The sequence below is a fragment of the Culex pipiens genome, chromosome 2, assembly GCF_016801865.2.
Source record: "Culex pipiens pallens isolate TS chromosome 2, TS_CPP_V2, whole genome shotgun sequence".
In the NCBI taxonomy this organism is placed as follows: domain Eukaryota; kingdom Metazoa; phylum Arthropoda; class Insecta; order Diptera; family Culicidae; genus Culex; species Culex pipiens.
In genome coordinates, this window is record NC_068938.1 from 172,887,925 (window position 1) to 172,899,700 (window position 11,776).

The following is an 11,776-nucleotide window of genomic DNA, read 5'->3' on the forward strand; positions in this document are numbered from 1 at the left end:
CAAACGGCTCTAACTCCAGAACCATATTATGAATCTGGATGAAAATTTGGGAGGTTGTAGGGCTCGAAAAATGCAATTTTTGAGATAAATAAAAGATATGAAAATGAAAAAATTTTACCATATTTTCATTTGAAAATTGTGTATTTTGTTGAAAAGTCTGGCCGCATCCGAAAACAGATGGATATTTCGAAATTTGCGCGGCAACTCGCCCAGGTTCAGCACACTAGCTTTCATCTGCATTTAGAAGAATCGAAATCGGATATATGGGAGCTGAGAACGGCGCGACACAAAATTTAGCAAAATTTTACCACATACGAACATCACTCGACCTCCACGGAATTTATTTTCTCAAAATTCGAGGGTTGGAGATAGACAAGTTCTGTCAAGGTGAATCGATAGAGCGTCGAAAATCGATGCAGTGTGATTTTTTGACGATTTTTCCGATTAAAATTCATGCTGAATCGACATATTTACGAAGATGGAAATGACGTCCTGGCTTAAAGTAAAACCTATACCTTTCTTTAGTAAGAAAGGCAAAAAGTAAATCGTTCTAAAAATTGTTCGGGATTGCCGATCGATGTCGAATTTGTTTCAGATGCTCACTCATGGTCTGTACTATGAATGTAGCAAAAAAATTTGAATAAAATCAGAAATGAAAAATGTTGGCGAAGGTCACCAGGTGGGCTTTTACCTTTTTTTAGGGATTTTTTTTCTTATGGTAGGTCAATCAAACGGCTCTAACTCCAGAACCATATTATGAATCTGGATGAAAATTTGGGAGGTTGTAGGGCTCGAAAAATGCAATTTTTGAGATAAATAAAAGATATGAAAATGAAAAAATTTTACCATATTTTCATTTGAAAATTGTGTATTTTGTTGAAAAGTCTGGCCGCATCCGAAAACAGATGGATATTTCGAAATTTGCGCGGCAACTCGCCCAGGTTCAGCACACTAGCTTTCATCTGCATTTAGAAGAATCGAAATCGGATATATGGGAGCTGAGAACGGCGCGACACAAAATTTAGCAAAATTTTACCACATACGAACATCACTCGACCTCCACGGAATTTATTTTCTCAAAATTCGAGGGTTGGAGATAGACAAGTTCTGTCAAGGTGAATCGATAGAGCGTCGAAAATCGATGCAGTGTGATTTTTTGACGATTTTTCCGATTAAAATTCATGCTGAATCGACATATTTACGAAGATGGAAATGACGTCCTGGCTTAAAGTAAAACCTATACCTTTCTTTAGTAAGAAAGGCAAAAATGTAACAAATGGGCAATTGGTGCAAAATGGACCCTTTGCCGTTTCGTGCGGCGGATGAAACCATCACCAATCGATTTCCCGGATTTTTTTTACATAAGAAACACTATTTTTCATACCAGGGAACCAGCCGCCTTCAATTAAGTCCGATTTTGGATTCCATTTCGCCCACTGTGCATTGATTCAAAAATGTAGATATGAAATTTTACAAAATTAAACAAGAAACTCTGTACTACATTTTTGCAATTCCGTCGTGAAACTACTTACTTTTCCTGTCATTCTTGAACGACGAAATAGCCTACTTTTCTGTACCAATAATAACAGAATCAAATAGCAACACTTTTCAAAATAAATGCTGAAAAGTTCTACTTTTCAGCACTCAAATGGGTGCCGAAAAGTTGAACTTTTCAGCACTTGTTTCGAAAAGTAATAATTTTCAACATTTTTTGATTTAAACGATTTATTGACAAAATACATGAAAATTTGATACAAAATTTCACTCAGTGAGTGTTTTTTGGAATTGCAAGAAATGTTGTATGGAACTCGTTGCAAAACTTGATTTTTTCAGCACTCTTCGTATTTATCCAACTCGGTGAACCTCGTTGGATAAATGTAAGACTCGTGCTGAAAAAATCCTCTTTTTGCAACTTGCTGCATAAACTACTATTAACGGAATTCCTATATACCTATTTTAAAATTCTTCTAGTACTATAATCATGTTTGAAGCGTTCTTTGATAAACAAATACATAAAATTAGAAATAAAATTTTAAATTTAGTTATCTTTCACTTTTTCCGAAAAAAATCAAAACCATTACCCAAGTTTGGCTGTAGCACTGGAGCTAAGAGTTTTCAGAAATTCTTTAAAAACTGATTGTTTTTGTTTTCTCTCTGAAACAAAATAATCAGAAGTTCGATGGTTGAAATTTACTTATTGATAATGAATTTTGGTTTGCAATCATTCTTTAGATAAATATTGGTTATCTGAGGTTGTGGAAAAGTTGGGAATTTAAATATGGAATTTGAGTGGTCACCCTGCAACCCCGCTTCTTGGCGTTTTTGATTTTCAAAAAGCATTAGAAAGTAGAACTTTTAAAATTTCAATAAATTTCAGGTTTTGGAGAAGTTTGACTTGTTCTATGTAACTTTGCCTCAAAATTATTTTTTAAGGGTCAACTTTGGCTGTATTTTTAACTAACATTTTATATTCTACAAATAAAATAAGTATGCATAAATTTTTATAATGTCTCAAACTATGATGCACGCATTTTTTACGAATTAAAAGATAATCAATATATGAGCAATTCTCTACCAAAACCGGAAATGGATTTTATTTGTATTTTTTGATTTGGCTCAAACTTTGTGGGGGCCTTCCCTATGACCAAAGAAGCCATTTTGCATCATTAGTTTGTCCATATAAATTTCCATACAAATTTGGCAGCTGTTCATACAAAAATGGTACGTAAATATTCGAAAATCTGTAACTTTTGAAGGAATTTTTTGATCAATTTGGTGTCTTCGGCAAAGTTGTAGGTATTGTTAAGGACTATTTAGAAAAAAATAGGTACACGGAAAAAAAATTTCCCGATTTTTTTATTAACTTTTTTTTCACAAAAACTCAAATTTCCAAAATACGTATTTTTTGATTTTCGAGATTTTTTGATATGTTTTAAGGGACAAAAATCCGCAACTTTTGAGCTATAGAGAAACATGGTCAAAAAATCTGCCGCCGAGTTATGATTTTTTGAAAAACTGGTGATTTTTGGAAAAAATCTAAATTTCATACATAAAACTTTTTTGACCTCATTTCTTTATGCAAAATTGAATTTGCAATCGAAAATTACTTTGCAGATTTTTTGATAAAGGGCCCCGTTTTCAAGATATAGCCACCGAAAGTTTGATTTCAGCGAAATATTTGCAGTTTTTCGATTTTTAAAAATAGTGACCATGAGTGACCATCCCTAAAAATATTTTTTTTTGAAAAGTTCAGAAAATTTGCTATAAAATTGTCTAAGAGACATCGAAGATTGGACCTCTGGTTGTTGAGATACAGCGGCTTAAAGAAAAAGAAACACGAAAATTGAAGTTTTCTAAGTCTCACCCAAACAGCCCACGATTTTCTTATGACGATATCTCAGCAATGAATGGTTCAATTTTCAATGTTAATACATGAAACATTCGTGAAATTTTCCGATCTTTTCGAAAAAAATATTTTGAAAATTTTTAAATCAAGACGTACATTTCAAATGGGCATAATATTCAATGTTTGGCCCTTTTAAAATGTTAGTCTTGATTTAATTTTTTTCAAAACATTTTTTTCGAAAAGATCGGAAAATTTCACGAATGTTTTATGTATTAACATTGAAAATTGAACCATTAGTTGCTGAGATATCGTCATTAGAAAATCGTGGGCTGTTTGGGTGAGACTTAGAAAACTTCAATTTTCGTGTTTCTTTTTCTTTAAGCCGCTGTATCTCAACAATCAGAGGTCCAATCTTCGGTGTCTCTTAGACAATTTTATAGCAAATTTTCTGAACTTTTCAAAAAAAATATTTTTAGAAATGGTCACTCATAGTCACTATTTTTAAAAATCGAAAAACTGCAAATATTTCGCTGAAATCAAACTTTCGGTGGCTATATCTTGAAAACGGGGCCCTTTATCAAAAAATCTGTAAAGTAATTTTCGATTGCAAATTCAATTTTGCATTAAAAAATGAGGTCAAAAAAATTTTATGTATGAAATTTCGATTTTTTCCAAAAATCACAAGTTTTTCCATGGCTCAAAAGTTGCGGATTTTTGTCCCCTAAAACATATCAAAAAATCTCGAAAATCAAAAAATACGTATATTTTGGGAATTTGAGTTTTTGTAAAAAAAAAGTTAATAAAAAAATCGGGAATTTTTTTTTCCGTGTACCTATTTTTTTCTAAATAGTCCTTAACAATACCTACAACTTTGCCGAAGACACCAAATTGATCAAAAAATTCCTTCAAAAGTTACAGATTTTCGAATATTTACGTACCATTTTTGTATGAACAGCTGCCAAATTTGTATAGAAATTTATATGGACAAACTAATGATGCAAAATGGCTTCTTTGGTCATAGGGAAGGCCCCCACAAAGTTTGAGCCAAATCAAAAAATACAAAAAATAAAAGTGGTCGAAATCGGCCGGTTTTGTAGAGAATTGCTCATATAGCAAAAAATGCCAAAACGACCAAAAATTTAAAAAGTGACTGTGAAATTATTTGAAAAAAAAAAACTTAAAAGGCAAAAGGTAATAAAAAAAAGGTGGTGGAATATAAATAAACATAAAAAAAATAATGCAGATTGAAAAACTAAAAAATAAACAAGAAAAAATAACAAGAGAAGTAAAGTTTTTCGTTGAACAAAAGTTGCTCAGAATTACCTCCTAAACGCTGCAAAAAAATCTGGAAGTTGCATTTCAAATTTTTTGCACAATGCTGAAAAAGAAATTGATTGCAAAAGCTTTTTCGATAGAAATCATTTTTTTTTTTTGCAACCCTTTTTGTGGCCCTTAATTTTTCAAAGGAAATTTAAACGAAATAAAGAGATTTTGCCATAACTTTTTAATAAAATAGTTTCATTCTCATTTATTTGTTCCCATGTATCCATCAAAACATTCCAACAACATCATTCCCCACGATTATCCAACGATTCGTCATACTCCACCTCGAAGTTGTTATCATCCAGCACCCTAAACACATCGTTCCGATACTTTAGCAAATCCTCGTTCCTCCTGCGCTCACTGTGCATATGCATCCGAGCCATGATCGGCGGAACCGGCGTCACGTCCGCCGTCCTGGCCACATCCTCGTAGTACACCGCCTGAACCTCGCCGCCCATCATGTGCGCCTGTCGCGAGCTCAACCCTCGCTTTTGACGATTCTCGGTATCCGCTTGCAGATCGGCAAGCATTTCCTCCTTTGATGGGAGCGACTTTCCTCCGGAGTAGTATTTGACCGCGAAGCGAGACTGCAGGTCGAACATGATGGTCGTGCAGACGCGGTACGGAATCCCGATGAAGGCCATCGTCGGATGGTTGATGTTCAGGATGTGTTTGTACAGGGGGTTAACCCAGTTGTCGGCGACTTCGATCGCGCAGTCTCGGTGTAGGAAGGGGAAGCTGTACCGGTAGCCGGTGCAGTAGAGGATCAGGTCGATCGCGTGTCGAGTTCCGTCGATGAATTCTACCTCGGATTCGTGTAACTTGGCGATGTCCTGAACGTGGACCACGTTGGAGGGGAAGGCGACATTCTTTAGCTTTTCATGAACGTGATGACTGAAGAAGACTGTTTGAGCTTGGCGGGATGCGGCGATCGTCAAGTCCTTTCCACTGGGACCTGATCCCACTATGAGCACGGAGCGATCGCGGAAGATGTCCGGCTTGCGGTATTCGTGGCTGTGCAGTTGAGCTCCTTTGAAAACGTCCTTTCCAGGGAAGTTTGGGATGGCTGGATCGAAGTAGTGACCATTACAGACTAGGACGTAGTCAAAAGTGTTTGTTGTAGATTCGTTGTTCTTGAGATCTTTCACGATCACCTCCCACTTTCCTTCGCCTACCGGTTTGACCTGCTCCACCAGATGTTCAAACTTGACGTAATCAACAACATGATAATTTCCCGCATAACTCTTCATAAACTCGAGCACTTCACTCGAGTGGATGTAGGACCTGCGCTGAGTTGGCATCTCGTACCCCGGAAATCCCATGACCTCCTTCGGAAGATTCGTCCACAGTCCGCTGTACATGCTGCCGTGGATCGGTAGTCCATGGTGATCGCTTCCGACGGTGTCCGTGTACACCCAGGTTCCGCCGACCTGGTCCGTCTGCTCGTACACCACCAGCTGGTCACATCCAACATCCAGGATCGACTTGGCCGCGGCCAATCCGGCCGCACCGGCTCCAATTACGCAATACCGTCCCGATTTTGGGCGACTCTGGAAGATTAGTTAGCTGTTTAGCACACGCAAATCTTGTTCAATTAACACTGTTGACCTTACCATTGTACGATTTTTTATCAGCTGCGTTGTTCACACATTACCGACCGGCTCAACGAACCACTGCTGACTGTCGACTGAAAGTCATCATCACAAACATAAGAGAGAAGTCAACAGAGAGAAAGGGGGAGCAACAGCTGAGAGCATCTGCATGTATTGGTTGTTCAGAACATGCACACAGCACACTGCGGTGCGCTAGATTTGGTACATGACTGTCAATTTAAGGTGAAACGGGACGCTCGTTCTTGGACACCTTCTGTTCAACTTAATTCGTCTGTTGCGGCATTTACCGGCATTTCCATAAATTCGAGTCGTGGTGTCAATATGGCGCTGCCTTCCCGATTCACCTTAAAGAGTCTTGTAAATGCTTCCCTAGTAGATTCTGGGCATCCCTGGTCGTAACTCTTCCTTATCAACAAACCAAACAACCAACCCGACAAAGCTCGCCTCATCGCCGCAGTCAGTCGTCAACCATGGCCCAAAGCACTACCAAACGCTACTGCATCGTTGGAGCCGGCGCCGGTGGACTGAGCTGCGCGAGGCACGCGGCGGACACCGGAGCGCACGTGACCGTGTTTGAGCAGACTGCCAGCGTCGGCGGTACCTGGGTCTACACGGACGAAACGGGCCACGATCGGTACGGACTGCCGGTGCACTCGAGCATGTACCGCGATCTGCGGACTAACATTCCCAAGCAGACCATGGGCTATTGGGACTCGGAGCTGGTGTCGGACCGGACCTATCCGGGACAGGAGGAGGTGTTGAGTTGGTTGGAAGGCTACGCAGAGCAACATCGGCTGAGCCGGTGGATTAAGTTTGAACATCAGGTGATAAGGATTGTTCCACTGTTTGGCGAAGGTGCCAGCCGAAGGTGGGAAGTTATCGTGCGAGATTTGCGCGAGAATCGCTGCGAAACGTTGCAGTTTGACTTTGTAATGGTCTGCAATGGGCATTACTCGTGTCCGATGGTACCGGAGTATCCGGGAAGAGATGTCTTCGTTGGGATTCAGATTCACAGTCACGACTACCGCTGCGCGGATCGCTTTGAAGATCAGGATGTCCTCCTGGTAGGAGCAGGCTACAGTGCTTCGGACATCGCGATCGCTACCGCCAAGGTAGCGCGATCGCTAACCGTTAGTCATCATGATCCGAACAAAGTCAACTTTGGGAATCTTCCGACACTCGTCACAAAGCCTACAATCTCGAAACTTACCCCAACCGGTGTAGAATTCGTTGATGGTACCGCGATCAACTGCTCCGTGATCATCTACTGCACCGGCTATCGCTTCACGTATCCCTTTCTGAGCGTGGATTGCGGCATCACCGTCGAGGACAACCACGTAACGCCACTGTACAAACATGTAATCAACATTAACCATCCGTCGATGGCGCTGATCGGAGTTCCGTTCTATTGCTGTCCAACGCAGATGATGGATCTGCAAGCACGGTTCTGCATCCAATACTTCACCGGGTCGAGATCGCTACCGTCGCGAAGCGACATGCTAGCGGATACCGAGGCCGACCTGGAGGAACGTAAACGGCGCGGACTTCCGAAGAAGTGGATGCACAAGCTGGTAGACGATATGCAGTTCAAGTACTACGAGGATCTTGCCCGGACAGCTGGTATTGTGCCGCTCGAGGCGACCGTGGAGAAGATGTTTACCGAGTGTATGAGACGAAGGATGCTGGACGTTCAGAACTATCGGGATGATGAGTTTGAGGTTGTTGGGGAGGATTAAATAAACGCTTTGAAATAAAAGTCTTTTATTCTACTGTTTTCGTTCAATTACTGACTCCACTTCCACGAATCTTGACAAAATTTTCGTCGTCAACGATGCGGTACACGTTGCTTCGATAGGTCAGCATGTTGTTTCGCTTCTCCGTGATGCACGCATCGTACAGCTTGGTTAGGACCGGCTTCAACGGTTCGATATCCGCAACCCGTGCCAACTCGTCATAGTACCGCTGCTGAAGATCACCGTCCAGCATGTGAGCTGCCTTCCCAAGCAGTCCCCGAGCAGCGCGTTCCTCCTCATCCCTCCTATTGTCCGCCCACATCTCCTCCTGCGAGGGAAGTTCCTTGGCTCCGCTGAAGAACTTGATGCAGAACCTGCTCTGCAAATCAACCATCAGCGTGAAACACGAATGGAACGGAAGCCCCAGGAAGGCCATCGAAGGGTAGCGAATGTTGATGCAGTGCTTGTACAGCGGCTTGACATGATTCTCCTCCACGTGGATCCCCGAGTCTACGCTGAGGAACGGGAAGCACGTCTGGTAACCGGTACAGAAGACCAGGACATCGCACGGATGCTTCGAACCATCTACAAAGTCGATCTCATTCTCACGGATTCGGGCGATCTCGGACACTTGAATCACTTTGTCGTTGAAGATGTTCAGCTGGCTGGTATGACGATGGCTTAGTACAGTCCGGTTGGCAACCGGTGCCGAAGCTATTGCTACGTCCACTCCGCTGTGACTTCCACCGATGACGACCACGTTCTTGCCGCGAAACGGTTCCGGACACCGGTAGTCGTGGCTGTGCATTCGACGACCCTTGAACAGGTCCGACCCAGCGATTTCCGGTATGAACGGCTTGAAGAAGTGTCCGTTACAGATTAGGACGAAGTCGAATTGGTACGTTTCATAGGTATTGCTGGGTAGATTCTTCACGATAACCTACGGAATGAATGTTCTTAAGATTAGGATTTCTCGACCAAACCGAATCTTCATTACCTCCCACTTGTCACTGTCCATGAGTCGCGTAACACGCACCACGTGATCCTCAAACTTGATGCAGCTCCACAGCTCGAACTTATCCGTGAAGTTCACGATAAACTGCAGCACTTCGGCCGCCGTCACGAACGATTCCTCCTGCTCGCCGATGGGAAAATCCGGAAAACCCATCAACTCCTTGGGAAGATTCGTTTTCAAACCCTGATACATGCTAGTGTGAATGTCCAAACCATACTTATCCTTGCCCACCTCATCGGTGTACACCCAGGTACCGCCGACCTTGTCGGTTTGCTCGAACACCGTTACGTGGCCGCCGGATTCCTGGGCGTACCGGGCCGCGTTCAGCCCGACAAGTCCGGCCCCGATGATGCAGTACGAAGGGTTGGGCATGGTTGGGTTCGTGTCCGCCTGGGTCAACCGCTCAAACTGAACTGACTGGATAACTGTCTGGTCTAACCACTCTTATCATTCGATTTTATCACCAAGCTTATTGGGATGATCTGGATTAAGCGTTAGCTGCTACCGCGATGACCTTCACCATAAAAGTTGTATCTTGATAACTTTCACTTCGATGGCAATTAGTTATTCATGGTTTGGGCATGCCCTTAGATATTCCAAAATCCAGTTCAATTAAGATATCAGGTGACTCTCTGCTTCCGGCGCCGGATTCCCCTTCCAATTTTCTCTTATCTTTGTACACACGCAAGGTTCGATTACGTCGAAGACGTAAGCTACTGAATCACATGCTCAGAAGGAAATTGGGACTTTTTGTTCGAGGGATTTCTTTCTATATCAGTAAAAAAAAGACCGAAATTCTCCAGTTACATCTCTCTATCCTCGCCAACCTCAACAACCTCCTCAAAGTGCTCGTCGTCCACGATCCGAAACACATCCCGCCGAAAACCCAGCAGATCATCATTAAATCGCTGACTGCTTTCGTTGTGCAGCTTGGTCATCACCGGCTTGATCCCATCCGGCAGCCCCGCCGTTCGCTGCAAGTCCTCGTAGTATTCGCCCTGCGCCGGTCCCATCATGTGCGCTTGCCGCGTCCGGAATCCGCAGCTCCACCGTTGCTCCATCCGAAGGCGCGTATCCTCGCGCATCGCTTCCGCCCCGGGAAGATCCAGCTGTCCCGAGTAGTACCGCAGACAGAACCGGGCCTGAAGGTCGAACATCTGGCCGGCGCACACGTAGTACGGTAGTCCGATGAAGGCCATCGACGGCTGGTTGATGTTGACGCAGTGTTTGTACAGCGGCTGGACGTAGTTGTCCTGGACGGTGATGCCGCAGCTGGAGCCGAGGAACGGGAAGCTGTACCGATAGCCGGTGCAGTAGAGGATGACGGTGAAGTGATCTTCGGAACCGTCCGCGAAGCGTGCTCCAGTGGAAGTAAGTTCTTGGACATCTGGTTTCTGAGTTAGATTCGCGGGGAAGATCGTCTTGAACGGTTCCTTGGTATGGTGACTCATGGTAACACGGGCTGCGTGTTTGGATATCTCCAGTGCTAGATCCATCCCGGATGGTCCGGATCCAACCACAAGCACGGACTCGTCTGTCAAAGAAGAAATTCTTAGAATCGCTTAAGATCGTATCACCTCCGATGCTTACCTTTAAATTTTTCCGAACTTCGGTAATCGTGGCTGTGTAGCTGCAGTCCCTTGAACACTTCCTTATTGGGATAACTCGGCATCGCCGGTGTGTGATAATGCCCGTTACACACAAACACAAAGTCAAACCAATAGTTCATAACCTCCCCACTGGGCAAATTCTTCACCCGCACTTTCCACTCTCCCTCGACTCGATCCACCAGCTCCACGTGGTGTTCAAACCGCACCAACTCCGTTACCCCAAACGTATCCGCGTACAGCTTCAAAAAGCTCAAAATGTCCTCCGACGGAATGTACGACTGCGCTTGCTCAGGTATCGGAAAATCCGGAAAGCCCATAACCTCCTTCGGTAGGTTCGTCCGCAACCCCCGGTACATGCTAGTATGGATGTCCAGCCCATACCGATCCTTCCCAACCCGATCCGTGTAGTTCCACGTTCCCCCGACCTGCTCCGCCCTCTCAAAGATCACCACCTCAGCTCCCTCAATCTCCAAAACTCGCCTCGCCGTCGCGATCCCGGCCGTACCAGCGCCAATCACGCAGAATCTCAACCGTCCGCGATCCATAACTAACCACGACCTACCCTCAACTAAACCTCCGATCGAGTCCTGCATCCGAACCAGTAATTTATACTCATTGTGTTGCGCGCGCGCGCACCTCTTATCATCCGCCCAAGTGCATGAAAGTGCAACACAACAGGAAGGACAGTCCCCCTCCATATCTGTGTTCGCAGCGAATAGTGTTAACGATCGATCGCGTAAACAGGACAAGGCTCTCGCTCTGAAACGGTCGGCGGCGATCAACGCGGGCTTTGTGTGTTGCAGCGCGGGATCGCGCCTCTAGAATCGTTTGAGAGAATGAGGAACTATCTGGGGTATTTGTACCCATAACTGACCATGATCTCATACGAGATCAGATTTTGATAATTCTTGCTACATTCGATCATGGAGATTTTTGAATGATCTCCACAGAATAGACACAGATCTACCCTTAGTTAGCCCCCGTTAGTATACTCAGTATTCCTAAGTAATATTCGGGTTTCCAGCCCCTTGATTGCAAATCAATTCTTGCAAAAACAAAATAAAGCTTTGGGAGATTTTGCAAGTGTTTTTTTTTTATTTTTCAAAACTAAAAAAAACTAAACTCAACTACACTTA

At 43.5% G+C, this 11,776-nt stretch overlaps 4 protein-coding genes across 4 annotated transcripts; 1 reads left to right on the plus strand and 3 right to left on the minus strand.

Moving 5' to 3' along the window:
- Positions 1–4,843: 4,843 nt before the first annotated feature.
- Positions 4,844–6,442, minus strand: LOC120421861 (senecionine N-oxygenase-like). Its single transcript, XM_039585160.2, has 2 exons — positions 6,283–6,442; positions 4,844–6,219 (listed from the first exon to the last, which is right to left on the minus strand). Exons 1-2 carry the CDS (start codon positions 6,283–6,285, stop codon positions 4,915–4,917), a joined length of 1,308 nt encoding a protein of 435 aa, XP_039441094.1. The 5' UTR covers positions 6,286–6,442; the 3' UTR covers positions 4,844–4,914.
- A 239-nt stretch (positions 6,443–6,681) lies between these two features.
- On the plus strand, positions 6,682–8,036 carry LOC120421863 (uncharacterized). The gene has a single exon (XM_039585162.2). It carries the CDS (start codon positions 6,753–6,755, stop codon positions 8,016–8,018), a length of 1,266 nt encoding a protein of 421 aa, XP_039441096.1. The 5' UTR covers positions 6,682–6,752; the 3' UTR covers positions 8,019–8,036.
- LOC120421862 (senecionine N-oxygenase-like) lies at positions 8,027–9,690 on the minus strand. The gene is made up of 2 exons (XM_039585161.2): positions 9,013–9,690; positions 8,027–8,955 (listed from the first exon to the last, which is right to left on the minus strand). Exons 1-2 carry the CDS (start codon positions 9,400–9,402, stop codon positions 8,062–8,064), a joined length of 1,284 nt encoding a protein of 427 aa, XP_039441095.1. The 5' UTR covers positions 9,403–9,690; the 3' UTR covers positions 8,027–8,061.
- Positions 9,691–9,703: 13 nt separating this feature from the next.
- On the minus strand, positions 9,704–11,417 carry LOC120421865 (senecionine N-oxygenase-like). Its single transcript, XM_039585163.2, has 2 exons — positions 10,621–11,417; positions 9,704–10,564 (listed from the first exon to the last, which is right to left on the minus strand). The coding sequence occupies exons 1-2, from the start codon at positions 11,336–11,338 to the stop codon at positions 9,834–9,836; spliced, it is 1,449 nt and encodes a 482-aa protein (XP_039441097.1). The 5' UTR covers positions 11,339–11,417; the 3' UTR covers positions 9,704–9,833.
- Between the last annotated feature and the right edge of the window lie 359 nt (positions 11,418–11,776).